The 27,645-nt window shown below is 52.1% G+C and overlaps 1 protein-coding gene across 1 annotated transcript in view; it reads right to left on the bottom strand.

Moving 5' to 3' along the window:
- Positions 1 to 27,645, bottom strand: part of nrxn2b (neurexin 2b) — a 1,731,499-nt gene that overhangs the window by 447,670 nt on the left and 1,256,184 nt on the right. Inside the window, exon 17 of the mRNA XM_078532738.1 lies at positions 2,741 to 2,922. Coding sequence (XP_078388864.1) covers positions 2,741 to 2,922 — 182 coding nt within the window. The remainder of the gene's footprint in view (positions 1 to 2,740; positions 2,923 to 27,645) is intronic.

Genomic DNA, 27,645 nt, shown 5'->3' with positions numbered 1-27,645 from the left:
GGGTGGATACAGTAAACGCCAATGTGATGTCCCCCAACACCAAAACCTCGATGTTCTTGGACGCCGCTCTCCCCAGCCGCATTCTTTCTCGCTAATTCTGTTACATGAGTTATGTCATGTTCGTCTAGTGTGGAGGCTTGCCAGTAATTGCTACCAGGGAGAATTAATTTTATACATCATAATGGTGTTTTAGCAAATCTGCTGATAGCTGTTATTAGCTGGGAGTGCTGACAGGGTGCGTAATTCTTCAGGCACCTCTGACAGGCCGCGTGTGTGAGAACGAATTAGCTAAAGGAGGGTTTGGTGAGTGTTTAATGCAACATTCTCCACTCGAAGGGTGAAGAGTGATAATTTGCTCTTCCTCCCCCGCTAACACCTCCTCCACTCCTGTACCGGGCTCACGTCTGTATCTAATTCGCATCCGTCTCTTGCCCACATCTGTGTCTCGTCCACACCTGTATCCCGTCCGCACCTGTATCTGGTCCACATCTGTATCTCGCTCACATCGATATTCACATCCGCATCTATATCTAGTCCACATCTGTATCTCGTTCACATCGATATTCACAACCGCATCTATATCCAGTCCACATCTGTATCTAGCCCACACCTGTATCCAACTCACATGTATTTCTACGATCCCAGCTGACGATAATACTGGACTAGTCAAATCCCAGAATGAAACCTGGCTTGATTGATCCTAATATTTTTTTTTTAGAAATGTGGAGGTAAGTTACTGAACAAGCTCAAAGGAGTGAGCTGGTGAACTTCTGATACAAATAATGAAATATTTATTGAAGCAAGAAAAGCGAACTATATTACGCCAGATAAAAAAGGTTGGAAAGATCTCAATACAAACACAAGACGACGATCCAAATTCCCACTATTCCTTTACCGCAGCAATATCTTTACAGACGTACAAACCAGTGAAGGGCGGCCACCAGCCTGACACAAAAGGCTCCTCTCTTGGGACTGGCACAGTTGCAAATGTTATCCTCCGGTGAATTCCGAGCATTCACTTGATGCTTCTCACCCAACTCATACCTCTCCCCGAGAAACACAAAAACCCTGCTCTAAACCCGCTGTTTCTTCAACTGCAGAACAAACGCATAAGTTCCCTAAACTCAGTCTTCCAGTGGCACCTCTGTTAAACTGATCACTTTACTGAGTCCCATAACTGATTATTCTGTTCACTGCTGTCCCACCGGCCTTTCGGGTTTTTCCTCTCAGGGAGCTTAAAAATCCCTGTCTTGGCTCTCTGACACACATACGCTCTGAATTCTCCCCCTCTCAGCTCTTGTCTTTTTGCCCCTGCCTCTTAGCCCCTAGATCACTGTCGCCGGGCAACGGTAAAACTTTACTACTTTGTGTTTTGTTTCTGAAATCACCGAACGTTTAACCCCTTTCAGCCCATTCTCTTTCACTTCAGGGGCTGTAAAACCTCGTTGAAAATGTATATATACAAACAAACCCTTTCAGTGACGATCCAGAAAATCAGGCAGCAAGGTTCATAAACAAAACTTAAGTGAAACTGAAACCATTTTTACCTTTCTTAACACAAATATATAGATCAATTCAACTTAGAAATTATACATTGTTCATAACAGCATATAGTCCACATCTGTACCTAGTCCACATCTGTATCAAGCCCACATCTGTATCTAGTTCACATCAGTATCTAATCCACATCTGCACCTAATTCACACCTGTATCTAGTTGATATCTGTATCCAATTCATATCTGTACGCAGTTCATATCTGTATCTAATTCACATCTGCATCTATTTCACATCTGTATCCAGTTCACATCTGTATCTAGTACACATCTCTATTGAATCTGTACCAAATTCCCATCTGTATTGAATTCACATTTGTACACAGTTCGCATCTGTATCTAATCCACATGTCTATCTAGTTGACATCTGTATCTAGTCCACATCTTTATCTAATTCACATCTGTATCTAGCTCACATCTCTATTCAACTCACAACTGTATCTAGATCAACCTGTATCTAATTCACACCTGTATCAGGTCCACATCAGTATCTAATCCAGATCTTTATCTAGTTGACAATCGTATCTAGTTCACATCTGTATCTGGCCCACATCAACAGCTGATCCATACCTGTATCTAGTTCACATCTGCGTAACAGTCCAAATCTGGATCTGTGCCACATCAATGCAGCGGTTGCCCCTGCAGGGAGTCCACGCCAACACAACCAGCGCACATCTGGATGTAGGCTACCTCAGGATGTAGGACCCATGAGTATGCAGTCCACATCTGTGTATAGCCCTCGCCCACACCTAAAGCTGCTCCCTGTGCGACAGCTGCTCGCAACGCCCGATCCAGTCCCCTCAACTCTCGGACAGGCCCGGCCTTTGAATTTCGCTTGCACGACAAAGGTGTGAGACGCTCAAATTTCGATGAGGCCTGTACGCAGTTGGGGGACCTAACCTCCGAGACACTTGGGCCACACCACCTGTACGCCGCAGGTTCCACAACCACACCTAAAGGAAATCAGGCAGCCAGCTAAGAGCGGGTTTTAGGTAGCTCACCTGCCAATTAGCCCCTTGGGGCCCCGAACCGATCCCGTCTCGCCATTTCCACCACCAAGCCTGGGTTGCCATAGCAACAAACTCCAAAGCAAATAGGCTCCTCGTGTTTCAGACAGACTAGGCCCGCAAGACACAACCGCGCGCTGCGCCGCACTCGAAACCATTGCCAAGCAAGGGGAACTTACTATCTGCAGCTGTAGGTAGTCCCCCAGGCCAGAGGCACTGTCCACTCGCACCAAAATGGCCTCCTTCTGCTGCGTGCTGAATCCCACGGCGAGGCGGTCAGCCCGCGTGCTCGGCCGGTCGTTCGGGGGCCACGTGTAGGTGATGAGGGCACCTCCCCGGCCAAAGATATACGTTGTCCCAGCTGCATAAAAACAAAAGAGCAGAATGGAGGTTAGCTTCACCGAGACTGGCATTAAGTGAGCGATCACGGAAAAAGACAGGGGCTTTACTCTGTATCTAACCCCGTGCTGTACCTGTCCTGGGAGTGTTTGACGGGGACAGTGTAGAGGGAGCTTTACTCTGTATCTAACCCCATGCTGTACCTGTCCTGGGAGTGTTTGATGGGGACAGTGTAGAGGGAGCTTTACTCTGTATCTAACCCCGTGCTGTACCTGCCCTGGGAGTGTTTGATGGGGACAGTGTAGAGGGAGCTTTCCTCTGTATCTAACCCCGTGCTGTACCTGCCTCAAACACAGAATTCAGTGCTGAGGGAGCGCTGCATTGTCGGATTTGCCATCTCCTGGATGAGACCTTAAACCGATGCCCTATCTGCCCTCTTGGCTGCATGTAAAAGATACACAGTCAACTCATGGAAAAAGGGCAGTTCGCCCCGGTGCCCTGGAGCCAAGGTTTGCCCCTCGACCAACATCACCAAGGAGACCAGGCGACCCGCGTCATTATCACATTGCTGTTTGTGGGATCTTGCTGTGCTCAAATCGGCTGCTGGTTTCCGTGCATTGCCAGCAGTGCCTACAGGCCTTCGGTCCACCTCAGCTGCCCCATTGGCTATTAAGTTTTTTTTTGGTTTCTATTAGCCATTCCCGCACCCCCCACCCCCCCACAACACCTCCCCCACCCCCCACCTCCCCCACCAACCCCAGAAGCTTTTATTGTTGCTGAAACACAGGGTGATTGAAACGAACATCAACGATTCCCAACTGAACCGATCGCTCTCAGTCACGTTGCTTATTTTCTACCAGTTAATAAGGCCGCCTGGGGTGCAGGGGGCTGGGAGGTGGCGGGGGGCGTCGGGGGGGAGGTACAGCGAGTGCAGTAGGAATTCAGTCAATAAGCGAGAACCACGTGGTGGTTTTCTGTTGCAGAGCGTCTGTGATTGACAGGCTACTGGAAGCAGGTCTGTTCGCAGAGATCAGGCCTCTCGCTGCTGCATGTTTCAGAGGGTGACTCGTCCTCGGCCTGTCAGGCAGGGTTTCCATCCTAAACCGACTCGATTAGAGGGGGGATAGGTCGCCGAAGGAGGCCGTTCGGCCCATCCTGTGCCAGCTCTTCGAAAGAACTCTCCCCTTAGTCCCACTCCGCGCCCAGCTCCCCCCCTCCAAACCCGCTCTCTGCCCCACAACCCTCCTATCTGAAAGCTCTCAGTCTGCTCCCACCGCCCTTTCAGGCAGCGCGTACCACAGGATCATAGGGGCAGGAGGAGGCCATTCAGCCCATCGAGCTGCTGTTCAACTAGGCCGTGGCTGATCTTCAACACAATGCCATCTTCCCACGCTGTCCCCATATCCCTGGATATCTTTAATATCTAGAAACCTATCGCCCTCAGTCTTGAACACGCTCAAGGACTGAGCCTCCGCGGCCCCTCTGGGGTAGAGAATTCCAAAGATTCGCCAACCCTCTGGGTGAAGAAATTCCTCCTCACCTCAGTCTCAAACGGCCGGTCCCTTATCCTGGTTTTAGGCTCACCAGCCAGGGGGGCACCTCTTATCCACATCCACCCTGTCACGCCCTCTAGGGAATGTTCTAAGTTTCATTCCTCTAAGCTCTCGAGAATACAGGCCCAGTCTCCTCGATCTCTCCTCACAATCCCGCCATCCCAGGGATCAGCCTGGTGAACCTCCGCTGCACCCCCTCGATGGAAAATATATCCTTCCTTAGATAAGGAGACCAAAACTGTACACAATACTCCAGGTGCGGTCTCACCGAGGCTCTACACAATTGCAGCAAGACATCTTTACTCCTGTACTCAAATACCCCCCTGTGATCTTTTAAAGATTCATTCATGGGATGAGGGCATCATTGGCTAGGCCAGCTTTATGGCCCATCCCTAATAGCCCTTGTACAGGGGGCATTTAAGAGTCAACTACATTATTGTGGGGTCTGGAGTCACATGTAGGCCAGACTGGGTAAGGACAGCAGATTTCCTTCCCTAAGGGGACATTAGTGAACCAGATGGGATTCTTACAACAATCAGCAATGGTTTTACAATCATCGCCAGACTTATAATGAACTCAAATTTCACTACTGGCCATGGTGGGTCCCCCAAAGCATTACCCTGGGTCTCTGAATAATTAATTCAGCGACAATACCACTATGTCATCATCACCCCCAGGTCACTGTATCATTAGCCTTCCAGGTCACAAGAACTCGCTGCTCTTAAACAAAATCTCCTCATCTCCACCACTGTGGGGTGCTTTTTTAGCCAATCGTGGTGAACCTGCCCTCCAGCGATCGCTCGAGTGGTTTAGGGAGGGAATTGGGGAGTTTCAGCCTCAGGCAGCTGAAGATGCCAATGGCGGAGTGATTAAAATGGATGATGAGCAAGAGCCATGTTTGGCCTTGTTTCTGGGTTGGGGGTGTCCACGGCGTTTATTAAACGCGTTTCTCTTCTCCTCACACACACACAGTTACTCACCTCTCCTGGCCCAGGCGAACCCAGCAGCTCTGAGGCACGCCCTCGTGCCACTGCCAACAGTCACCGTTTGGAGCAAGCTGACGGTGGGCAGCGGGGGCGTGGGCCTCGCCATGTGCCTGGCCAGGGGGGGGGGGGTCACGACCCCGTTTGCCCCACCAAGGCGGCGGCAGGCGGCTCCGTCACGCCAGATCAGGCTCGGGAGAAGAGGGCTTGCTTCTTGGTGCTGTAGCTTTCGGGTGACCAGCGGAAAGCTGTAGCTCAGCAGGTAGCACATGTACCTCTTGAGTTTGAGGGTCATGAGTTCAAGACCCATCCCAGGGCTGCAGCCCGTAATCCAGGTCTGCACTACTGAGCAAGTGCTGCACTACTCAGAGGTCCCATCCTTCAGATGAGATGCTTTGCTGAGGCCCTGTCTGCTCTCTCAGGTAGATGTAAAAAATCCCACAGTCTGTGACAGGAAGAAGGGCACTGGGTAAAGGTATAGTGCCCTCATCTTAGGGGTAAACTGGTATTGTCACCCTCTATTAGATACACAATGGTACAGTGCCCTTTTATTAGATATAAAATAGCATTGTGCCTCTCTATTAGGTATACAATGGCATTGTGCCCCTCTATTAGGTAAACAATGGTACAGTGCTCCAACATTAGATATAAAATAGAATTCTGGCCCTCTATTTGATATACAATGGTATCGTACCCCTCTATTAGATATACAGTGGTATAGTACCCCTCTACGAGGTATAAAATGGTATTGTGGCCCTATATTGGGTATACACTGGTATTGTGCCCTTTATTAGTTATCCAATGGTATTATGCCCCTCTATTAGATATCCAATGGTATTGTGCTCCTCTATTAGATATCCAATGGTATTGTGCCCTTTATTAGTTATCCAATGGTATTATGCCCCTCCATTAGATATCCAATGGTATTGTGCTCCTCTATCAGATATCCAATGGTATTGTGCTCCTCTATTAGATATCCAATGGTATTGTGCCCTTTATTAGTTATCCAATGGTATTATGCCCCTCTATTAGATATCCAATGGTATTGTGCTCCTCTATTAGATATCCAATGGTATTGTGCTCCTCTATCAGATATACAATGGTATGTGCTCCTCTATTAGGTATCCAATGGTATTGTGCTCCTCTATCAGATATCCAATGGTACTGTGCTCCTCTATCAGATATCCAATGGTATTGTGCTCCTCTATCAGATATACAATGGTATGTGCTCCTCTATTAGGTATCCAATGGTATTGTGCTCCTCTATCAGATATCCAATGGTACTGTGCTCCTCTATCAGATATACAATGGTATTGTGCTCCTCTATTAGATATCCCTTGGTATTATGCTCCTCTATTAGATATCCCTTGGTATTATGCTCCTCTATCAGATATCCAATGGTATTATGCCCGTCTATTAGATATCCAATGGTATTGTGCTCCTCTATTAGATATCCCTTGGTATTATGCTCCTCTATCAGATATACAATGGTATTATGCCCGTCTATTAGATATCCAATGGTATTGTGCTCCTCTATCAGATATACAATGGTATTATGCCCGTCTATTAGATATCCAATGGTATTATGCTCCTCTATCAGATATCCAATGGCATTGTGCTCCTCTATCAGATATCCAATGGTATTGTGCTCCTCTATTAGATATCCAATGGTATTGTGCTCCTCTATTAGATATCCAATGGTATTGTGCTCCTCTATTAGATATCCAATGGTATTATGCCCGTCTATTAGATATCCAATGGTATTGTGCTCCTCTATTAGATATCCAATGGTATTGTGCTCCTCTATTAGATATCCAATGGTATTATGCCCCTCTATTAGATATACAATGGTATTGTGCTCCTCTATTAGATATCCCTTGGTATTATGCTCCTCTATTAGATATCCCTTGGTATTATGCTCCTCTATCAGATATCCAATGGTATTATGCTCCTCTATTAGATATCCAATGGTATTGTGCTCCTCTATTAGATATCCAATGGTATTGTGCTCCTCTATTAGATATCCAATGGTATTGTGCTCCTCTATTAGATATCCAATGGTATTGTGCTCCTCTATTAGATATCCAATGGTATTATGCCCCTCTATTAGATATCCAATGGTATTGTGCTCCTCTATCAGATATCCAATGGTATTGTGCTCCTCTATTAGATATCCAATGACACACTGCCCTGCTATTTGGGCTACACTGGTAGACAACCCCCTTAAATCAGATTAGCGACTCCCCACCGGGGACTAATATTGTGTGACACCCTCTGGCTAGGATAACCGGGGTAACGTGTCTCAGGCCAGCGAGCTGACATCAAAGGATCCACCTCGTTAAAACACGCCCAGCGGCATTCTTACCTCTGAACTATCTCCTCCACATGGAAGTTCCCACAGGCATCCTGTGGAACGAGCTTCCACAGTCCTGCTACTCCACCACACCGGCAAATCTCCAGCCAAAGCACTGCTCCTTGCCGCCCCGGAGTGTGTGGGGGGGCGGTGGGGGGGAGTGTGACGTTAGTGTAAACCTTGCTTACGTTTTAACCGAGCCAAGGTGGCTGAGGCTTCAAGTTGCCTATGCTTTTGTGACTACTTCCTGCTGGAGGTTGCGAACCCTGCCCTATAAATAGGGTCTCCTTTCGAAAATGGGAATGCAATTTTTTTTTTGGTTTGTTATTTCGTTCCGTCCAATTGGTTAACAATATTGACTCCCGGTAATCCACCCTTAAACTAGCTTAATGATGGATGACGTTAGAGGCCCCTTCGATTTTTACCATTCACTCAGGGATCCAGCTGGCAAAACTCAGCGAACCCTGCTGGGAACTCAGGACAATGTTTCCATCCGTACAGTTGACCAACGTGGGTGGACTGCACACACTCAGGCTGCGCAATCCAAATTTAGTTCAGAAAATCAAGAGCCCTGAGCAAAGGAACGTTCCAAACCCTTGCTCTTCGAAAGTCCTGAGGCCTTCCGTTAAATCCCATAAAGAAGATGTTGAAGCACAAAAGAGAGTTTGATAGCTACGGTTAATCACGCTATTGCGGGAAACGTTTCATTGGTATTTTTTTAAAATATTGCTTCTCCCCTCATTTTGGGCATTAGAAATTTCAGTTACTGATAAGAACCATCCGTGCTCACTTCCTGCCTGAGGCCTTCGGGTAATTCCCGTAGTGAAGATTTTGAAGCATAAAAGAGGGTTTGATAGCTATGTTTAATCATGCTAACGCGGGAAATGTTTCTTTGGAATTTTAAAAAACATGCTTCTCCCTTTATTTTGGACATTAGAAATTTCAATTACTGTTAAGAAAAAGAAACGGCACATCAAAAGGTTTTCAGGCAGCATTTTAAATGGTTTCTAGGGGAAGATCACCTGATAAGATGATGCATTTATAGACAAGTCTGTTACTCTCCCAACAGCTATTGCAAACTAGAAGGTGGAAATTTTACGTCAGAAGCTGAGACAAAAGTGTGACCAAAAGAGGGAACACAGGAAGGAAGTGACCACGGAGTGTTCTTATCAGTAACTGGTGAAACTTGAATTCAATAAAAATCGGGAATTAAAAGTTTAACGATAACCGTGAAGCCATTGTTGTAAAAACCCATCTGGTTCGCTAATGGTCTGGCCTACATGTGACTCCAGACCCACAGCAATGTGGTTGACTCTTACGTGCCCTCTAGACAAGGGCAATTAGGGATGGGCAATAAATGCTGGCCCGGCCAGTGACACCCACACCCCCTGAATGAATCCAAAAAAAAAAAATAAATGATCCCTCAACCAACGTCACTCAAACAGATGATCTGGGTCATTATCATAGTGATGTCTGTGGGAGTTTGCTATGCGCAAATTGGCTGCCACGTTTCTGACATTACAACAGTGAACACACTCCAAGAAGCATTTCATTGACTGGAAATCTCTTTGGGATGCCCAATGCAACTCTTTTCATTCTTTCGCAGCAAGTTAATAAATGACTAACTAATTAATCGTGGAAAAGTTGCTCAAACTTTATAAAACACTTGTTAGGCCTCAGCTGGAGTATTGTGCTCAACCTTGAGTGCCTCACTGCAGGAAGGAGATCATGGCCGGGGAGAGGGTGCGGGAGGGAGATTTACCCGAACGGGACCAGCGATGAGGGGGACTTCAGTTCACGTGGAGAGACTGGAGAAGCCGGGATTGTTCTCCTCAGAGCGGGGAAGATGAAGGGGGCGAGGTTTAATCGAGGCGTTCGAAATCATGAGGGGGTTTGGATAGAGTAAATAAGGAGAGACTGTTTCCCAGTGGCAGGAGGGTCGGTAACCACAGGTTGAAGAGAATCGGTAAAAGAACCAGAGGTGGGGGGAGATGAGGGGAATTTATTTTTACGCAGCGAGTTGTTGTGATCTGGAAGGCGCTGCCTGAAAGGGCGGCGGAAGCAGATTCAATAGGAACTTGGATAAATGCTTCAGAAAGGGAAACTTAACAGGGCTGTGGAGAAAGAGGGAGGGGAGTGGTAGAGCATGGGATTAATTGGATAGTGCTTTCAAAGAGCTGGCACAAGGCAGGCTGGGCAAAATGGCCTCCTTCTGCGCTGACTGATCCCAGGAGAAGGTCCGTTTGGCATGGAAATCCCTCCTGGAGCACAGCCACGCCATGAAATGCATCTCCCTTTCATTTCCCCGGGCCCCGCGCCAGTCTTTCTCAGCCGGCCAGGGAGCCTAGCCGAGGACCCGCAGAGTAAGCTCGATCCCGTGGTCGGGGGGGGGGCGAGCGCTGTCTTGCATCGGCTGTGGCCTGGTGGCCAAGGGCAGCGAGGGTCATTGCTGCCCCGGCCCTGACTCTCTCTCTCTCTCCCACCACAAGGAAACGAGCCAGATATTGATAGCAGCGTCCTTCAGGTCGGGTGGGAATGACGCACCCCCTGTGCACAGCAAGATCCCACAGACAGAGGTGTGACGAACGGCTGCGTGTCGCGCTCTGGCATTGCGCGGTTGAGATGAGGCATATTGGCTCCAGGACTCTCGGGGAGAACAGCCCCTCTCCCCCAAGCACCCCCACCCACCCCCACTCCACCTCACCCACCTTTGTACCCCACCACCTCCCCCCCACAACTTCCCCAATTAGTGGCCGTGAGATGTTTTTACATCCGCCCGAGGTCTAGGTTTCACGTCTCACCCCAAAAGACGGCACCTCCAACAATGCAGCACTCCCTGTGTTGGGCACCGGTGCCGGAGTGTCGGCCTGGATTTGGGATTCTCGGGGAGGGGGTGGGGTTTCGGTCAAAGATCCCACGGCCACAGTTGGAAGAGGAGAAGCCGGGGGGTGTTCTCCCCCCAGTGTCCTGGGGCCCAATGTTTATCCCTCAACCAACATCACGAAAGAAACAGGTGGATCTGGGTCATTGTCGCATTGCTGTTTATGGGAGCTTGCTGTGCGCAATCTGGCTGCCACATTTCCTACGTTGCAACAGTGACTACGCTAAAGCACTTTCGGGTGCCCAGAAGCCCTGAAAGGCGCTATATAAATTCAGGGAGCTCCTGCTGGGTGGAGTGTGTTCATATTTGCAGGATCTGCTCCAGAGTGACTCTGGGAGTGTGTCAGTATCTACAGGGAGTTCCCGGGTATGTATCTATATTTACAGGGGGTCCCCGGGGAGTGTAGCAATATTTCCAGGGGTCCCCGGGAGTGTGTCAGTATCTACAGGGTGTTCCCAGGTCTGTATCAATATTTACAAGGGGTCCCCGGGAGTGTGTCAATGTTTAAAGGGGGTCCCGGGAGTGCGTCAGTATTTACAGAGGGTCCTTGGGGAGTGTACCAGCATTTACAAGGGGTCCCGGGGAGTGTGTCAGTATTTACAGGGGGTGGGGTCCCCGGGGAGTGTGTCAGTATTTACAGGGTGTGCCCGGGGAGTGTGTCAGTATTTACAGGGGGTCCCCGGGGAGTGTGTCAGTATTTACAGGGGGTCCCCGGGGAGTGTGTCAGTATTTACAGGGAGGTCCCCGGGAATGTGTCAGTATTTACAGGGGGGGTCCCCAGGGAGTGTGTCAGTATTTACAGGGGGTCCCCGGGGAGTGTGTCAGTATTTACAGGGTGTCCCCGGGGAGTGTGTCAGTTACAAGGGGTCCCGGGGAGTGTGTCAGTATTTACAGGGGGGGTCCCCGGGGAGTGTGTCAATATTTACAGGGGGTCCCCGGGGAGTGTGTCAGTATTTACAGAGGGTCCTTGGGGAGTGTACCAGCATTTACAAGGGGTCCCGGGGAGTGTGTCAGTATTTACAGGGGGTGGGGTCCCCGGGGAGTGTGTCAGTATTTACAGGGTGTGCCCGGGGAGTGTGTCAGTATTTACAGGGGGTCCCCGGGGAGTGTGTCAGTATTTACAGGGGGTCCCCGGGGAGTGTGTCAGTATTTACAGGGAGGTCCCCGGGAATGTGTCAGTATTTACAGGGGGGGTCCCCAGGGAGTGTGTCAGTATTTACAGGGGGTCCCCGGGGAGTGTGTCAGTATTTACAGGGTGTCCCCGGGGAGTGTGTCAGTATTTACAGGGAGGTCCCCGGGAATGTGTCAGTATTTACAGGGGGGGTCCCCAGGGAGTGTGTCAGTATTTACAGGGGGTCCCCGGGGAGTGTGTCAGTATTTACAGGGTGTCCCCGGGGAGTGTGTCAGTTACAAGGGGTCCCGGGGAGTGTGTCAGTATTTACAGGGGGGGTCCCCGGGGAGTGTGTCAATATTTACAGGGGGTCCCGGGAGTGCGTCAGTATTTACAGAGGGTCCTTGGGGAGTGTACCAGCATTTACAAGGGGTCCCGGGGAGTGTGTCAGTATTTACAGGGGGTGGGGTCCCCGGGGAGTGTGTCAGTATTTACAGGGTGTGCCCGGGGAGTGTGTCAGTATTTACAGGGGGTCCCCGGGGAGTGTGTCAGTATTTACAGGGGGTCCCCGGGGAGTGTGTCAGTATTTACAGGGAGGTCCCCGGGAATGTGTCAGTATTTACAGGGGGGGTCCCCAGGGAGTGTGTCGGTATTTACAGGGGGTCCCCGGGGAGTGTGTCAGTATTTACAGGGTGTCCCCGGGGAGTGTGTCAGTTACAAGGGGTCCCGGGGTGTGTGTCAGTATTTACAGGGAGAGACCCCGGGGAGTGTGTCAGTATTTACAGGGAGGTCCCCGGGGGAGTGTGTCAGTATTTATAGGGAGGTCCCCGGGGGAGTGTGTCAGTATTTACAGGGGGTCCCCGGGGAGTGTGTCAATATTTACAGGGGGGTCCCCGGGGAGTGTGTCAGTATTTACAGGGGGCCCGGGGAGTGTGTCAGTATTTACAGGGGGGTCCCCGGGAATGTGTCAGTATTTCAAGGGGGTCCCCGGGGAGTGTGTCAGTATTTACAGGGGGTCCCCGGGGAGTGTGTCTGTATTTACAGGGGGTCCCCGGGGAGTGTGTCAGTATTTACAGGGGGTCCCGGGGGAGTGTGTCAGTATTTACAGGGGGTCCCCGGGGAGTGTGTCAGTTACAGGGGGTCCCCGGGGAGTGTGTCAGTATTTACAGGGGGGGTCCCCGGGGAGTGTGTCAGTATTTACAGGGGGTCCCCGGGGAGTGTGTCAGTATTTACAGGGGGGGTCCCCGGGGGACTGTGTCAGTATTTACAGGGGGGTCTCCGGGGGAGTGTGTCAGTATTTACAGGGGGTCCCAGGGAGTGTGTCAGTATTTACAGGGAGGGTCCCCGGGGGAGTGTGTCAGTATTTATAGGGAGGTCCCCGGGGGAGGGTATCAGTATTTACAGGGGGTCCCCGGGGGAGTGTGTCAGTATTTACAGGGGGTCCCGGGGAGTGTGTCAGTATTTACAGGGGGTCCCCGGGGAGTGTGTGAGTATTTACAGGGGGTCCCCGGGGGAGTGTGTCAGTATTTATAGGGAAGTCCCCGGGGGAGTGAGTCAGTATTTACAGGGGGTCCCGGGGGAGTGAGTCAGTATTTACAGGGGGGGTCCCCGGGGGAGGGTATCAGTATTTACAGGGGGTCCCCGGGGGAGTGTGTTAGTATTTACAGGGGGTCCCCAGGGGAGTGTGTCAGTATTTATAGGGAGGTCCCCGGGGGAGGGTATCAGTATTTACAGGGGGTCCCCGGGGGAGTGTGTTAGTATTTACAGGGGGGTCCCCGGGGGAGTGTGTCAGTATTTACAGGGGGGTCCCCGGGGGAGTGTGTCAGTATTTACAGGGGGGTCCCCGGGGAGTGTGTGAGTATTTACAGGGGGTCCCCGGGGAGTGTGTGAGTATTTACAGGGGGTCCCCAGGGGAGTGTGTCAGTATTTACAGGGGGGTCCCCGGGGGAGTGAGTCAGTATTTACAGGGGGGGTCCCCGGGGGAGTGAGTCAGTATTTACAGGGGGGGTCCCCGGGGGAGTGTGTCAGTATTTACAGGGGGGTCCTTCACGGGAAGGGCATTAAAACCCGCACACTCGGTTGGTAATCGAGCAATGGGCGAGTTGCTGAGGGTAGATTAGGAATGGACCCCTGCCTGGAGGATCATGCGGCACTCTCGCTGATACACCGGCCCTCCAAGGGAGAACAGAGTGAGGGGAATGGCAGCAAGGCGGCGAGGTAATAAACAGACGTTGCGCTAATCCTGCGGCGTGATTAAGGCACAGCCGGCGAGAAGAAAGAAACGCCAACCATCGGAGGAGTTCAGCGGGCTGCTTCTCGATGACTCGAATGCCTAAAAGCGCCACGGGTGGAGGGGAGGTGGGTCGGGAAATATCATTTCGAAGAGGGGTCACCTCTTCCCCGCTTTCTGCCGCTTCGTCGACGCTCCAGAGCCGGAACAAAGCGACCGGCGTTGGTTTCGCGCGCCCCCATCGGGTCAAAGCGCCGTTTGACGTCGCGAGTGACCGGATGGCGGAGGTTCGGCGTCACGTTTCGACACGACGGCTGCTCCGGGTTTGGAGTGCGCTGCCTGGGAGGGCGGTGGGCACCCAGTCAATAGTTGCCTTCCAAAAGGGGATTGGATAAGTACTTGACGGGGAAAAGTGCTTGCAGGGTTACTGGGGAAAGGGTTTGACGGAGAGCGGCCTGGGTTCCTCTTCGAAAGAGCCAACGCAGAGACAGCAGGGTCGGGGGGAGATGGTGTTGTAGCGACAGTAATCCCAGAGGCTGGAGGGGACACGGGTTCAAATCCTATTTGCAACCGGTGGGTGGAATTTAAATTCAATTAGTAAATCTGGACTCAGTAATGGTGACCATGCATTGATCGTTGTATCTGGTTCACTTAATGTCCCCTTTAGGGAAGGAAATCTGCCGTCCTTACCTGGTTACGGCCTACACGTGACTCCAGACCCCACTCTTAACTGCCCCTCTGAAATGGCCGAGCGAGACACTCAGTTCGAGGGCAATTAGGGACGGGCAACAAATAGCTGGTCGTGCCAGTTGTGCCCGGAGAGGATAAAGGAAGAGACGCGATGGGCTGAATGGCCTCCGTCTGCACGTCAAAGGCAAGATTTTTTAGGTCAGCGGGCCTGGCATTGGCCGGGGAGCGGACCACCGACCGCAATGGCCCGTTAACGGTCAGCCAGCGAGAAGCGAGGGCTGAAACGCTGGGCGCTGCCGGGGTGTGGCGGGAGGAGGATGGACGCTGACGCAAGGGCGGGGACGCGGGATGATGCCAGATCCCCGAAGGTGGAAGAGAGCTGCCTCGGGCGGGGGGGGGCTGAAGAATTTTTTAAAAACCGACAAATAAAGAGTTTAAAGTCCGGGATTTAAAAAAAAAACAACCATCCACGCGTCAGAATCAGTCGCCTGAACGGTATACACGATATAAAAACTCCGCCCGAAGGTCCGACGGGAATGTTTTATCCTTCCCGATCCGCTCAAGGGATGGTGCATTTTTCCAGGCTTGGCCGGGGTTGGGGTTCGGGTGGGGGTTGGGGGTTGGTTTCGCGAAGGCTCGAGGCCTAAAAGTGACATGAGCAGCTTATGCTTTGAGGCCCTTTAACCGGTTGCCGGGCGACGGTGTCTTCGACCAGCAGGGCCTCCGCCCACCAGGGGCAGGATTTTTCGCTCGGCGGGCGGGCGGTCGGGCGGGGGAGTTGGTGTCATGCCCGCCGACAATTAAAAGGCCCCTGTTGGGGCCTTTAGCGATCCGGTTGGGTTAAATTTTTTCGCTGCCCGTCCGACCTAACGGGTCGGCCGGACGGGCGAAAAGTCCAGGCGGCCTTCGCGCTTTTTGAGGAACCTCATCCCCGGGCCCGGGTGAGGCTTCAACCCGTCATTAAAAAAAAAATTAATTAAAAAATTCGTCCTGATTTCTGACGCGTCCCTTTTTTTAAAAACGCCTCAAAACCCTTTATTTTATTTCACGTTGAAAAGTTGTCCACCTCCCCCCCCACCGAGGCAGCTCTGCGGCCCTCAGGGAGTTCTCCGGCGAGCGCCCGCGCGCGCATGTGCTAGGCCAACTGCCTCACTCCCGCCACAACACAGGCAGCGCTGCAGCGCTGAGCGCTGGGCGGGTCTCCATTGTCCCGCCCGGCGTGAAGTCGCGGTCCGGGCCCTGATCCGGCTCCGATCCGGTCCGCCCGAGGAGGACAAAACTCTGCCCCAGGATCCCATTCACCCACCAGACACCTGGGTTCGGATTCGTAATAGCTGGTGGTATGGGGGGGGGTGCGGACATCTGGCCGGGGGAGGTGGGTGGTGGGGGGAGTGTTCCCCTTTCCCTTTGGCGAGTTAATCAAGTTTCCCGACCCGTGTGGCAGCCTGGGTTACCCAGGAGGGGAAACTGAGCTCCACCCTAATTGTGTCTCAATTAGCACGTGCCACATCCAGTCAATAAAATCGACTGGCACAATTTTACTCGCTACGCTCATGAGCCTCCTGCAGATTATACCGTGTGGCAACAGACATTTAACATGCCCGTAGCTTCCAACAAAATGGGTCCGAAGCTCTGGAATACCTTCCCCAAACCTCCCCGGCTCTCTCTCTCTTCCCCTACGGACCACTCGAAAGTAGAGAAGACTTGTCCTAGTGCGGCACCTTACGTAACCTGAGACCCAGACAACCTCAGCTGCTCCATCAGTGACCTTCCTCCCTTCTTAAGGTCAGAAGTGGGGATGTTCGCTGATGATTGCACAATGTTCAGCACCATTCGCGACTCCTCAGATACTGATGCAGCCCATGTCCAAATGCAGCAAGACCTGGACAATATCCAGGCTTGGGCTGACAAGTGGCAAGTAACATTCGCGTCACCCAAGTGCCAGGCAATGCCCATCTCCAACAAGAGAGAATCCAACCATCGCCCCTTGATGTTCAATGGCATTACCATCGCTGAATCCCCCACTATCAATATCCTGGGGGTTACCATTGACCAGAAACTGAACTGGACCAGCCATATAAATACTGTGGCTACAAGAGCAGGTCAGAGGCTGGGAATCCTGTGGAGAGTAACTCACCTCCTGACTCCCCAAAGTCTACAAGATACAAGTCAGGAGTGTGATGGAACACTCCCCACTTGCCACCCCACTCCCACAACACTCAAGAAGCTCGACACCATCCAGAACAAAGCAGCCCCGCTTGATTGGCACCACATCCACAAACATTCACTCCCTCCACCACCAGCACACAATAGCAGCAGTGTGTACCATCTACAAGATGCATTACCAAGGCTCCTTCAACAGCACCTTCCGTGACCCATACCACCTAGAAGGACAAGGGCACCAGACACATGGGGAACACCACCACCTGCAAGTTCCCCTCTGAGCCACTCACCATCCTGACTTGGAAATATATCGGCCGTTCCTTCACTGTCGCGGGGTCAAAATCCTGGAACTCCCTCCCTAACAGCACTGTGGGTGTACCTACACCACAGGGACTGCAGCGGCTCAAGAAGGCGGCTCACCCCCCACCTTCTCAAGGGACAATTAGGGATGGGCAATAAATGCTGGGCCAAGCCAGCGACACCCACATCCCACGAATTAATTTTTTTAAAATTAGAGATGAGTAATGAATGTTGGGCTAGCAAGCGACGCTCACATTCGGCGAATGAACAAATAGGTATAATTTAAGTCGACGCCAAAGCCATTTTTAAGCCAGCGAAGGTGTTTTCTGAAGTGATGGCAGTCAAAATGTGAGGCGTGGGCAGCCAATGTGCAGATGTGATAACGGCCAGATCATCTGCTTTTAGTGATGTTTGTTACGTGATAGCTGTGGACCGAGGATGCCGTGAATAGCTGACCCTGCCCTTCATCCACTGGTGGCTGAGGGGGCTTTTGGGCCTACCTGGGAGGGCGAACTGAGGCCTTGGCTCAACACCTCATTCCAAAGACCGCACCTCCGACAGAGCAAACCTACCCTCACCCCGGCCCCACTCAGTGCTGGATCTGAGAGGAGCAGGCCTGGGTTGGGTTTGGGACAGGCACCGAAGCGGGGGGGGGAGGTCAAAGCTGTCAAGCATTGGTGGGGGTGGGGGGGGGCGGGAGGGAAAAGGAGGCCGGAGTGATCAGGAAACGCACAAGGAAAACGAAGAGTGGAAAAGCGAACCAGGGCAGCTTGCATGCAGCCCCTTGCTTCTGAGTGCGTGCCTCGATGAGTGAAAAACGCGAGGGATTGGCATCTCCTGGCCGCTGGGGGTGAACATGTAACTCTGGAACACAGCATGGGATGAATTATTAAAGCTCATATATTAAAATTGGAAATGCACTTTGGAAATAAAAACTCGATTAATCACAAGGAGGTTTTGCCGTTAAGGTAGCAACTCTCGCACAACAAGTGCAGATGTCCCTCCAAGCCCCTAATGGGAGACGGCCAAACTCATACCTCCAATACCGGTTAAGCCTGGAAATCATCACTGAAAGCCTTCTCCACGTTCTGTCCGCACAGCCGAAAGCCTGGGGTGGGATGGACGGATAAATTCAGCGCTTGCAGTGAATGTCGGGGATTCAGTGGGCTGGCAAGGCTGGTGAGCAGTCAGCGGTCCCTGATCAGCGAGGTCAATGGGCACATGCTACCCCCAGCGTGGACATGACCCGACATAGAGTCCCATCAAACACTCCCAGGACAGGTACAGCACGGGGTTAGACACAGAGTAAAGCTCCCTCTACACTGTCCCCATCAAACACTCCCAGGACAGGTACAGCACGGGGTTAGACACAGAGTAAAGCTCCCTCTACACTGTCCCCAACATACACTCCCAGGACAGGTACAGCACGGGGTTAGATACAGAGTAAAGCTCCCTCTACACTGTCCCCATCAAACACTCCCAGGACAGGTACAGCACGGGGTTAGACACAGAGTAAAGCTCCCTCTACACTGTCCCCAACATACACTCCCAGGACAGGTACAGCACGGGGTTAGATACAGAGTAAAGCTCCCTCTACACTGTCCCCATCAAACACTCCCAGGACAGGTACAGCACGGGGTTAGATACAGAGTAAAGCTCCCTCTACACTGTCCCCATCAAACACTCCCAGGGCAGGTACAGCACGGGGTTAGATACAGAGTAAAGTTCCCTCTACACTGTCCCCATCAAACACTCCCAGGACAGGTACAGCACGGGATGAGATGCAGAGTAAAGCTCCCTCTACACTGTCCCCATCAAACAGTCCCAGGACAGGTACAGCACGGGGTTAGATACAGAGTAAAGTTCCCTCTACACTGTCCCCATCAAACATTTCCAGGACAGGTACAGCGCGGGGTGAGATGCAGAGTAAATCTGCACTCTCTCACCAAACGCTATCGCTAGGCCCCCTCCCATTCCTGCCATCAGCCATCCCGTGTGTGAAAAATGCAACTTCAGTCAATGCTCACAGGCAAATGATTGACCTTTGAACCCGCCTAATTGAAATAACTGTGACCCAATTTACATGTTGCCAAATGTCCGGCTCCCCTGTCAAGTCCGCGATGAGACAGAAATCAGTGTTATTGTTACCTGCCTGATAAAACCTCGAGCTTTTTACAGAAATGAATAGCGGATAATTAAGCTTTTTATAACAGCGTTCATTTAACCAGCTACCCACAGGCACTCAGGGTATGGGACCAGTTTAGCTGTTTCCAGCCATTGAAAGTCATTTAAATGGAAACGTAATTCAATAAAATGAGATCTAATTCTTAATCAAAAGTGTTCCATTGTGGAAGGGGAAGTTAATTCACTTATTTAATAACACACGGCCTCTCCATAAATTATCTTCCTGCCTTCAGTGCACAATGTATCCGTCGAAGTAATTATTTCCTCCCCTCCGCTGTGAACAGGCAGCGGAACAGATAGCCAGAGACGGGGAGGTGTCGGAGGGAAAGTTAAATGGAGGCGAGCGTCGCACTGAGCTGAAGCATTTCTGTTCACGGGGCTCTCCTCCCCATCGCTCTCTCAGCTCCGCAAGGCGAGGGTTGCCTCGTGAGCCGCGGGCGGATCTGTTGCTGAATCGGATTCGTACCATCGGCAACGGGAGGTGGTGGCGCAGTGGTAATGTCACTGGGCTAGTGGCCTCCGGGGACGATGGTTCAAATCCTACCACGGCCAACTGGTGGAGTTTATATCCAATTGACAAATCTGGAATTATAAAGCTCGTCTTGGTAGCGGTGACCATGACAGCTACCATTGATTGTTGTGAAAATCGCATCTGGTTCACTGATATCCCCTTTAGAGAAGGAAATCTGCCATCCTTACCCCAGTCTGGTCTACATGTGACTCCAGACCTTAGTAGGTGGTCAACTCTTAACTGCCCCCTGTGATATGGCCTAGTGAAGCCAGTCAGTTCAAGGGCAATTAGGGATGGGTGTCAAATGCTGGCCCAGTCAGCAAATGTGCATGTCCTGTGAATGAACATAATTTGGGCGAAGCTGGATAACCGTGGGCTGTTGGATGACTCCCCTCCCTCTCCAAATTTTGTGCTGGCCCACCTCCCCTGTCTTCTCCACTGAAGTCCCTTTCCCCTCTCAAGCCAAGTGGCCATCCTTGAGGGGGTGGTTCTCTTGAGCACAAGTGGCTTCAAGTCTCGCTGTGTAGACTGGAGCCCATGACCTGGGCCGACACTGCTGAGGGTGTGGGTGTGCTGCCGGAGGTTGCGAAACCGAGGTCCCTGTCTGCCTTCCAAGGTGGATGTAAGATATTCCAAGATGGAAGAGCGGTGGAGGCCCTGTCCTGGGCCATTATTCATCCCTGAATCAATGTCACTGAAGCAGCTGGTCTGGTCATTATCATGTTCCAGGTTTACAAGACAAGTACCAGTCATTTCCCAGGTTTTGCTGATCTTCCCTTCGCATAGAGGTGGGCATCGCTGGCAAGGCCCAGCATTTGTTGCCCATCCTTAATTGCCCTGGAGCTGAGCGGCCTTGCTAGGCCATTTCAGAGGGGCAGTCAAGAGTCAACCACGTTGCTGTGGGGTCTGGAGTCACGTGTAGGCCCAGACCGGGTAAGGACGGCAGATTTCCTTCCCTAAAGGGGCAATAGTGAACCAGATGGGTTTTTATAACAATCGATGAAATCCATGATATTATCACTTTCTGACCTTAATGCCACCATCATCACTTCCTTTAGCCTGTAGCACTATCATTAACACCCCTTTGTCCTTTTGTCCATGATGTCCCTGGCAATCTCTCCTTGGCCTCCACCTATCACTGGTCTTCTATCCAACTTGGGAGGAAGCGGTGGCATAGTGGTATTCTCACTAACTAGCATTCCAGAGACCCAGGGTAATTCTCTAGGGACCCAGGTTCAAATCCCACCACGGCAGACGGTGAAATATGAATTTGAATTCAATGAAGATCTGGAATTAAAAGCCTGACGATGGCCATGAAGGAAGCCATCGCCAACTGTTGTGAAGACCCATCCTGGAAGGAAATCTACCATCCCCACCTGGTCCGGCCTACATGTGACTCCAGACCCATGGCAGTTAGGGATGGGCAATAAATCCCGGCCCAACCAGCAATGCCCACATCCTGTGAATGAATCAAAAACAGCCTGCTTCCCCCACCCCCCTTAAACAGTATAAACTTCATCACATTTTTATTTCTCTTCAGCTCTGAAGAAGAGTCATACGGGCTCGAAACGATAACTCTGTTTGTTTTGCCTCCTTTCCTGAGTTTTCCCCGGTTTTCGTTTCAGATTTCCAGCAGCTGCAGTATTTTGCTTTTAGCCCGTGACAGTTGTCGTGACTGAGACGAGCTTTTAATTCTAGATTTATTAACCGAATTTAAACATTCCGGCCATGGTGGGAGTCGAGCCTGTGCGTGCACCCCCCAACAGTGCAATAGTCTAGGCCTCAGGATTACTAGTCCAGTGGCATTGCCACACCGCCACCATCCCCACCCCGCCACCATCCCCACCCCCCACCTCGTTGATGACTCTGGGGCCTTCTGAGGACATGAAAGGCGCGATAGAAATCTACCCTTCTCGTTCTTCAAATCCCTTTTCCAATTCGCTTTTCGGTGATGTTCCAATCTCGCCCCTGCCCCACTCCCCGGCATAAAGTTTCTAAATTCCACCCACGCCACCATCATTTGATAAGTCTGGAGAGAAATATCATTATTTCTCCGCTCGTTCCAAACTCGCAAACAATTCGTCACTATTGATCTTCTCCAGCCTTTCATACGCTTGATAAACTACCCAAGATACCACTGAACCTTCCTCGTCCCCATGGATTTAAGTGGCTCATTTCCAGAAGGGCATCAAAAGCGCAGGCAGGGGAAGTTCGCACAATGCTCCCGCACCAAAAAAAAGGAGGCCCATTCGGCCCATCGGGCTCGTGCTGGCCCTTTGAAGCAGCAGTCCAATAGGTCCCAACCCCACCCCCCCCACTTGCACTTATATATTCCCTTCGGCCTGAATTTCCGCGCAGACGGAGAGGCTCTCTGCCCCGTGCGAAAGCGCTGGAGCAGGCCCGAGTCTGGGGTTCCCGCCCCTGGACCTGGCCTCTGCCATTTTCGTGGCTGGGGGGGGTGGGGGGGTAGGGAGCACGGATTTGGGTGCAGGTCCTAAATAGCACATTCCTGGTGGACAGAGGCAGCTGCCCCATGTAAATCACCAGCTGCCTTCACTCGTGTGTGATTTTGGTGAGTTAGGGGTCTGAAACCCGGAGTGTGCCGTATCAGGCCAGTTAGGACGGGTCCGAACCTTGTGGATTCATCTGGATAGTCGGGGTACCCTTTTGGAGAAATAAGTTACCCCTTTGGGTATGGTCCTTTGGGAGAGGTGAGGCACCCTTTGGGAGAGGGCAGGTGCCCTTTGGGTTTTGTAAAATTAGACATGATTGTGCGTAAAAAGTGCATGAACCATTGGAACTGCCCAAGCTGCCAAAGAAGAGTCAAAGCTGTCAAAGAAATGTCAAAACTCATTGGAACTGTCAACATTGTCAAGGGATTTAACTCTGCTGGGCTTTAACTTTAAAATAAAAGTGTGGAATTACAGAAAAAAATGGTGCTTCATGCTTCACTCTGTCTGTTGACACAAGCCTGTCACCGTAGGATTTGTGCTGCATGACTGATACAACCTAACTTTATCAAAGCGGGGTGCCTGTTTAGTGAGCAGTTTGATTGACAGATGCAAGCGGTTATAGAATAGAAATGGTCGTTTTCATGAGAGATTAGTTGGAGGAATTTCAATGTATTGAATGTTTTTTATCATGTGTCTTTTTTTTAATAGTGGCATTATCAATAGGCACATAACTTTATTTTATGTTAGTCTGGCTCCTGAGGTGTGCCCATGGTGGATACTAGGTGAATTGGCATTGAGGAGGTAAGGGCAAAAGGTGGTGGGCATGGGTTATGGGTTGGCGCTAAATTGGCATAGGGTCTATCAAGGGCCATGGGGATGAGTGAGGGCCAAGGGTTGGCACAGAGGGTATGAGGGGCCATAGAGGGGCAAAGGGTGTATGGGGGTGAGTGCAGGGCATGAGGTGGGTATGTGGGGGGGATGGGGATGGATGAGGGGCATGAGGTGGCATGGATGGGGCATGGGGGGGTGTGTGAGGGGGGGGGTGAAAGGTAGAGGGCTGTTCATTTTTAAAGTAAGTTGAGCAAAGCACCGAGGTTGGCCTCCAGCCCAGCCCCCGCACTCCTTCGGGGCGGGGGGGGCAGACCCAGCTTCTGATCCAGCCCGCCCCGTCTCTTTTTCCCAGGTGGGGTTGGCGGAGCGGGGATATGTTCCGGCCCTGCGCTCTCGGCCCTGTAATGAAAATCTGGGCCTTAATCTCCTCCCCCCCCGGTTCTTTTGTCCATTATCTTCGATCTGTGTCCCTCTGGTTACCCCACCCACTTGTCACTGGAGGCGGTCTCTCCTTCTTTACCCTATCAAAACCCCTCACCAATTTATGAACACCTCGATTAAATCTCCCTTTCTCCTTCTCTACTCTAATGAAAACAATCCCAGCTTCTCCAGTCTCTCCACAAACAGGTACCTGAAAATCTTCTCTCCCCTACCTGTGAGAGCAACGTACCACTTACACTCACCCAGGCTCCTTTGCCTTCCAAACCCATGACCACTACGATCTAGAAGGACAAGGGCAGCAGACACATGGGGAACACCACCACCTGCAAGTTCCCCTCCGAGCCACTCACCATCCTGACTTGGAAATATATCGGCCGTTCCTTCACTGTCGCTGGGTCAAAATCCCGGAACTCCCTCCCTAACAGCGCTGTGGGTGTACCTACACTTCATGGACTGTGGCCGTTCAAGACAGCGGCTCACCCCCACCACCTTCTCAAGGGGCAATTAGGGTGGGGCGGTAATCCTGGCCTTGCCAGCGATGCTCGCATCCCGTGAGGGAATGGGACAAAAATGGCGCACAACCGAAGCCGCTAACAGTAGGCCTCATTGGCCCCAGCGACAAGGCCCGAAAGCCTGCCGGCCTACGTCCACCCGCGCGAGGCCTTCATCCATCCACTGCAGACACCTCGACGGTGGGAGGCACACAGGCGGGGGGGGGGAAAGGGGCTTTTTATTTTTCTCCCTTCTCGTTAATAAAAAGAAAGGATGGTCTGAAAGGAAGCCCTGCTGGTCGACGCCTGGTTAGCGGTGAAAGGGCTCGCTCGGTCACACCGCAGCCAAAGGGCCAGGCCTCAGCATCACCGCTGCGTCGGCAGAGTGAAGAATCGTCACTTCGGGGACTGCGTCAGCGCAGGGGAGGCGGTGGGGGGGGGGTATGGAAGCTGGTAACGGGATCGAAGGAACTCTCCAGGCTCAGCAAGCAATCGCGCCAGACACTCGTCAGATTAGCAGTCCTTTTGGTTCAGAGTCTTTTCTGCCGTAATTAGCTCGGGTGATTTGTTCATTTTTTAATGACTCATTTTGTAAGAGTTCCCCCTGGAACACGCCTGTGCCGCTCAGGGGACTGGTTAATAAGGAATGAATGAATGAGACGGAGGCAAGAGGCCCTCATCTCCGAGGTGATACACAATACAGGAGGAGGAGAGGGACTGTGGGATGCATGTCCGCCGATCCCTGGAGGTAGCAGGAGCGGATTAGGTTGTCAAGAAGGCACGTGGGGTACTTTCATTTATTAGTTGAGGCTTAGAATACAAGAGCAGGGAGGTTTTGCCGGAACCGGATAAAACATCAGTTAGACCACAACTAGAGCACTGCACACCGTACTGGTTACTGCATTACCACTGACCAGAAGCTGAACTGGACCAGCCATATAAATACTGTGGCTACAAGAGCAGGTCAGAGGCTGGGAATCCTGTGGAGAGTAACTCACCTCCTGACTCCCCAAAGCCTATCCACCATCTACAAGGCACAAGTCAGGAGTGTGATGGAATACTCCCCACTTGCCTGGATGAGTGCAGCTCCCACAACACTCAAGAAGCTCGACACCGTCCAGGACAAAGCAGCCCCGCTTGATTGGCACCCCATCCACAAACATTCACTCCCTCCACCACCGACGCACAGTAGCAGCAGTGTGTGTACCATCTACAAAATGCACTGCAGGAACTCACCAAGGCTCCTTCGACAGCACCTTCCAAACCCACGACCTCTACCATCTAGAAGGACAAGGGCAGCAGACACATGGGACACCACCACCTGCAAGTTCCCCTCCAAGCCACTCGCCATCCTGACTTGGAAATATATCGGCCGTTCCTTTACTGTCGCTGGGTCAAAATCCTGTAACTCCCTAACAGCGCTGTGGGTGTACCTACAACACAGGGACTGCAGCGGCTCAAGAAGACAGCTCACCCCCACCTTCTCAAGGGGCAATTAGGGATGGGCAATAAATGCTGGGCCCAGCCAGCGACGCCCGCATCCCATGAACGAATAAAATAAAACACCTCTATCAAATCCACTCCCCTCAATCTCCTTTGCCCCAAGGAGAACAACCCCAGCTTCTCCAACCCCCTAACCCCTGTCGCTAAAATCCCCTCACCCCTGGAGTTTGTTTCCTTGGGATCGAGGAGCCTGGGAGGAGATTTAATCGAGCTGCGTAAAACCATGAGGGGGCCTATAGGTAGTGTCAATGGGGGGGGGTGGCCTGTTTCCCAGGGCAAAAAGCAGGTTGGAAGAAATCTGTTGAAGGATCGGAGGGAGGTGGAGGATAAAGTTTGTCACACCGAGGGTGGTGGGTGTCTAAAACTGAAACGTCTGAAAGGGTGGCAGAGGCACAAACCACCATCGCCTTTCAAAACAATAACCACTTGGGTGTCCGTCTGAGGTGCCGTAGCCGACAGGGCCAAGCGATGGTGGACGGGTAGCAGTTTATTGGCCAACAATGCCCTCCTCAGGGGTCAGAACAGTTTCTGTCTTCACGTTTCACTTGCTGCCTTATCGGACAATCGGCTTTCGAAGCTCGACACAGCAATGCGGCTGGACAGGATGTACCATTTGTAAAAGAAATAAGATTCCTCCGTGGGTTGTGGGGGGTGGTGGGGGGGAGGCGTGACTGGCTAGGCCCGGCATTTGCTGCCCACCCCTTGATCTGAGTGTCTCGCTCGGCCATTTCACAGAGGGGGGGTGGGGGGGTGGGGGGTGGGGGCAGTTTAAGAGTCAACCACATTCGCTGCGGGGTCTGGAGTCACATGTAGGCCCAGACCAGGTAAGGACGGCAGATTTCCCTTCCCCGAAAGGGGGCATTCGTAAAGAGGGGGGTTTTTACAACAATCGATGATGGTCGCCATGGTCACCGTGACTGGCTTTCAGTTCCAGGTTTTGTGAATTGAATTTTAATTCAGTCCAATTATTAACTGAATTTAAATTCCACGAGCTGCTGCCACGATGGGATCTGAACCCGTGTCCCCAGAGCATTCGCCTGGGCCTCTAAGTCACGCATCGAGTGACATGACCCCTACAACACCACAATATTGCTAAACCCTAATTACCAACCTGTCGAACGTTAAATGGGCGTCAAGTGTGTCTCAGCGGCACCCGCTCTCTCGCCCTCTGAGAGGGGGGGTGAGAGTTTTAAAATCGAGGGGTCGCCAGGCCACCCAGAGACCACCCTCGCCTCGGGGACGGGGACGGTGGGGGGAGGTTCAAGGCCCACTTCGGCAGGTGCCGAGCGCGAAACCCAGGGCAGCGCTTCCGGCACGGTGCCGAGGGAATGCGGCACTGTCGAGGCGCTGCCGTCTTGTGGGCCAAAAACGCTGCTGGGCGGGGTTTTCAGCTCGGCCGTGAGGGGGCGCTCGAGCGGAAAACAGTGGGCGATGACGTCGGGCGCTGGCGCACGCGCGAGAGTCGGCAGCACGCCCACCGACAATTAAGAGGCCGGTTAAGCCCATTAATCGATTGATTAAGTTGAATTTTCCGCTGCCCGTCCGGCCTTACGATCGGCGGGCGGGCGACTAGGCCGGGTGGGCGAATAGGCCAGGCGGGCGATTAGGCCGGGCGGGAGAATAGGCTGGGCGGGCGATTAGGCCGGGCGGGCGAGTAGGCCGGGCGGGCGAATAGGCCGGGCGGGAGAATAGGCCGGGCGGGCGACTAGGCCGGGCGGGCGAGTAGGCCGGGTGGGCGAATAGGCCAGGCGGGCGATTAGGCCGGGCGGGAGAATAGGCCGGGCGGGTGAATAGGCCGGGCGGGAGAATAGGCCGGGCAGGCGACTAGGCCGGGCGGGCGAGTAGGCCGGGCGGGCGAGTAGGCCGGGCGGGCGAATAGGCCGGGCGGGCGAATGGGCCAGGGGGGGCCTTTGTGTTTTTTTTGCGAAGCCTCATCCACAGGCCGGAAGAGGTTTCCAACGGCAACCAAAACAACAGTAAAAAAGTATTTCAAAACCCATTTTTCACACGTCCCCCGCTCACGTTTTCCTTATTTTTAAAAATCTTTATTTTGCATCTTAAAATCCT

Source organism: Cetorhinus maximus, chromosome 31, assembly GCF_964194155.1.
Source record: "Cetorhinus maximus chromosome 31, sCetMax3.hap1.1, whole genome shotgun sequence".
Classification (NCBI taxonomy): domain Eukaryota; kingdom Metazoa; phylum Chordata; class Chondrichthyes; order Lamniformes; family Cetorhinidae; genus Cetorhinus; species Cetorhinus maximus.
The sequence above is the reverse complement of the archived record's forward strand: the minus strand, read 5'-3'. Positions and strand labels throughout refer to the sequence as shown.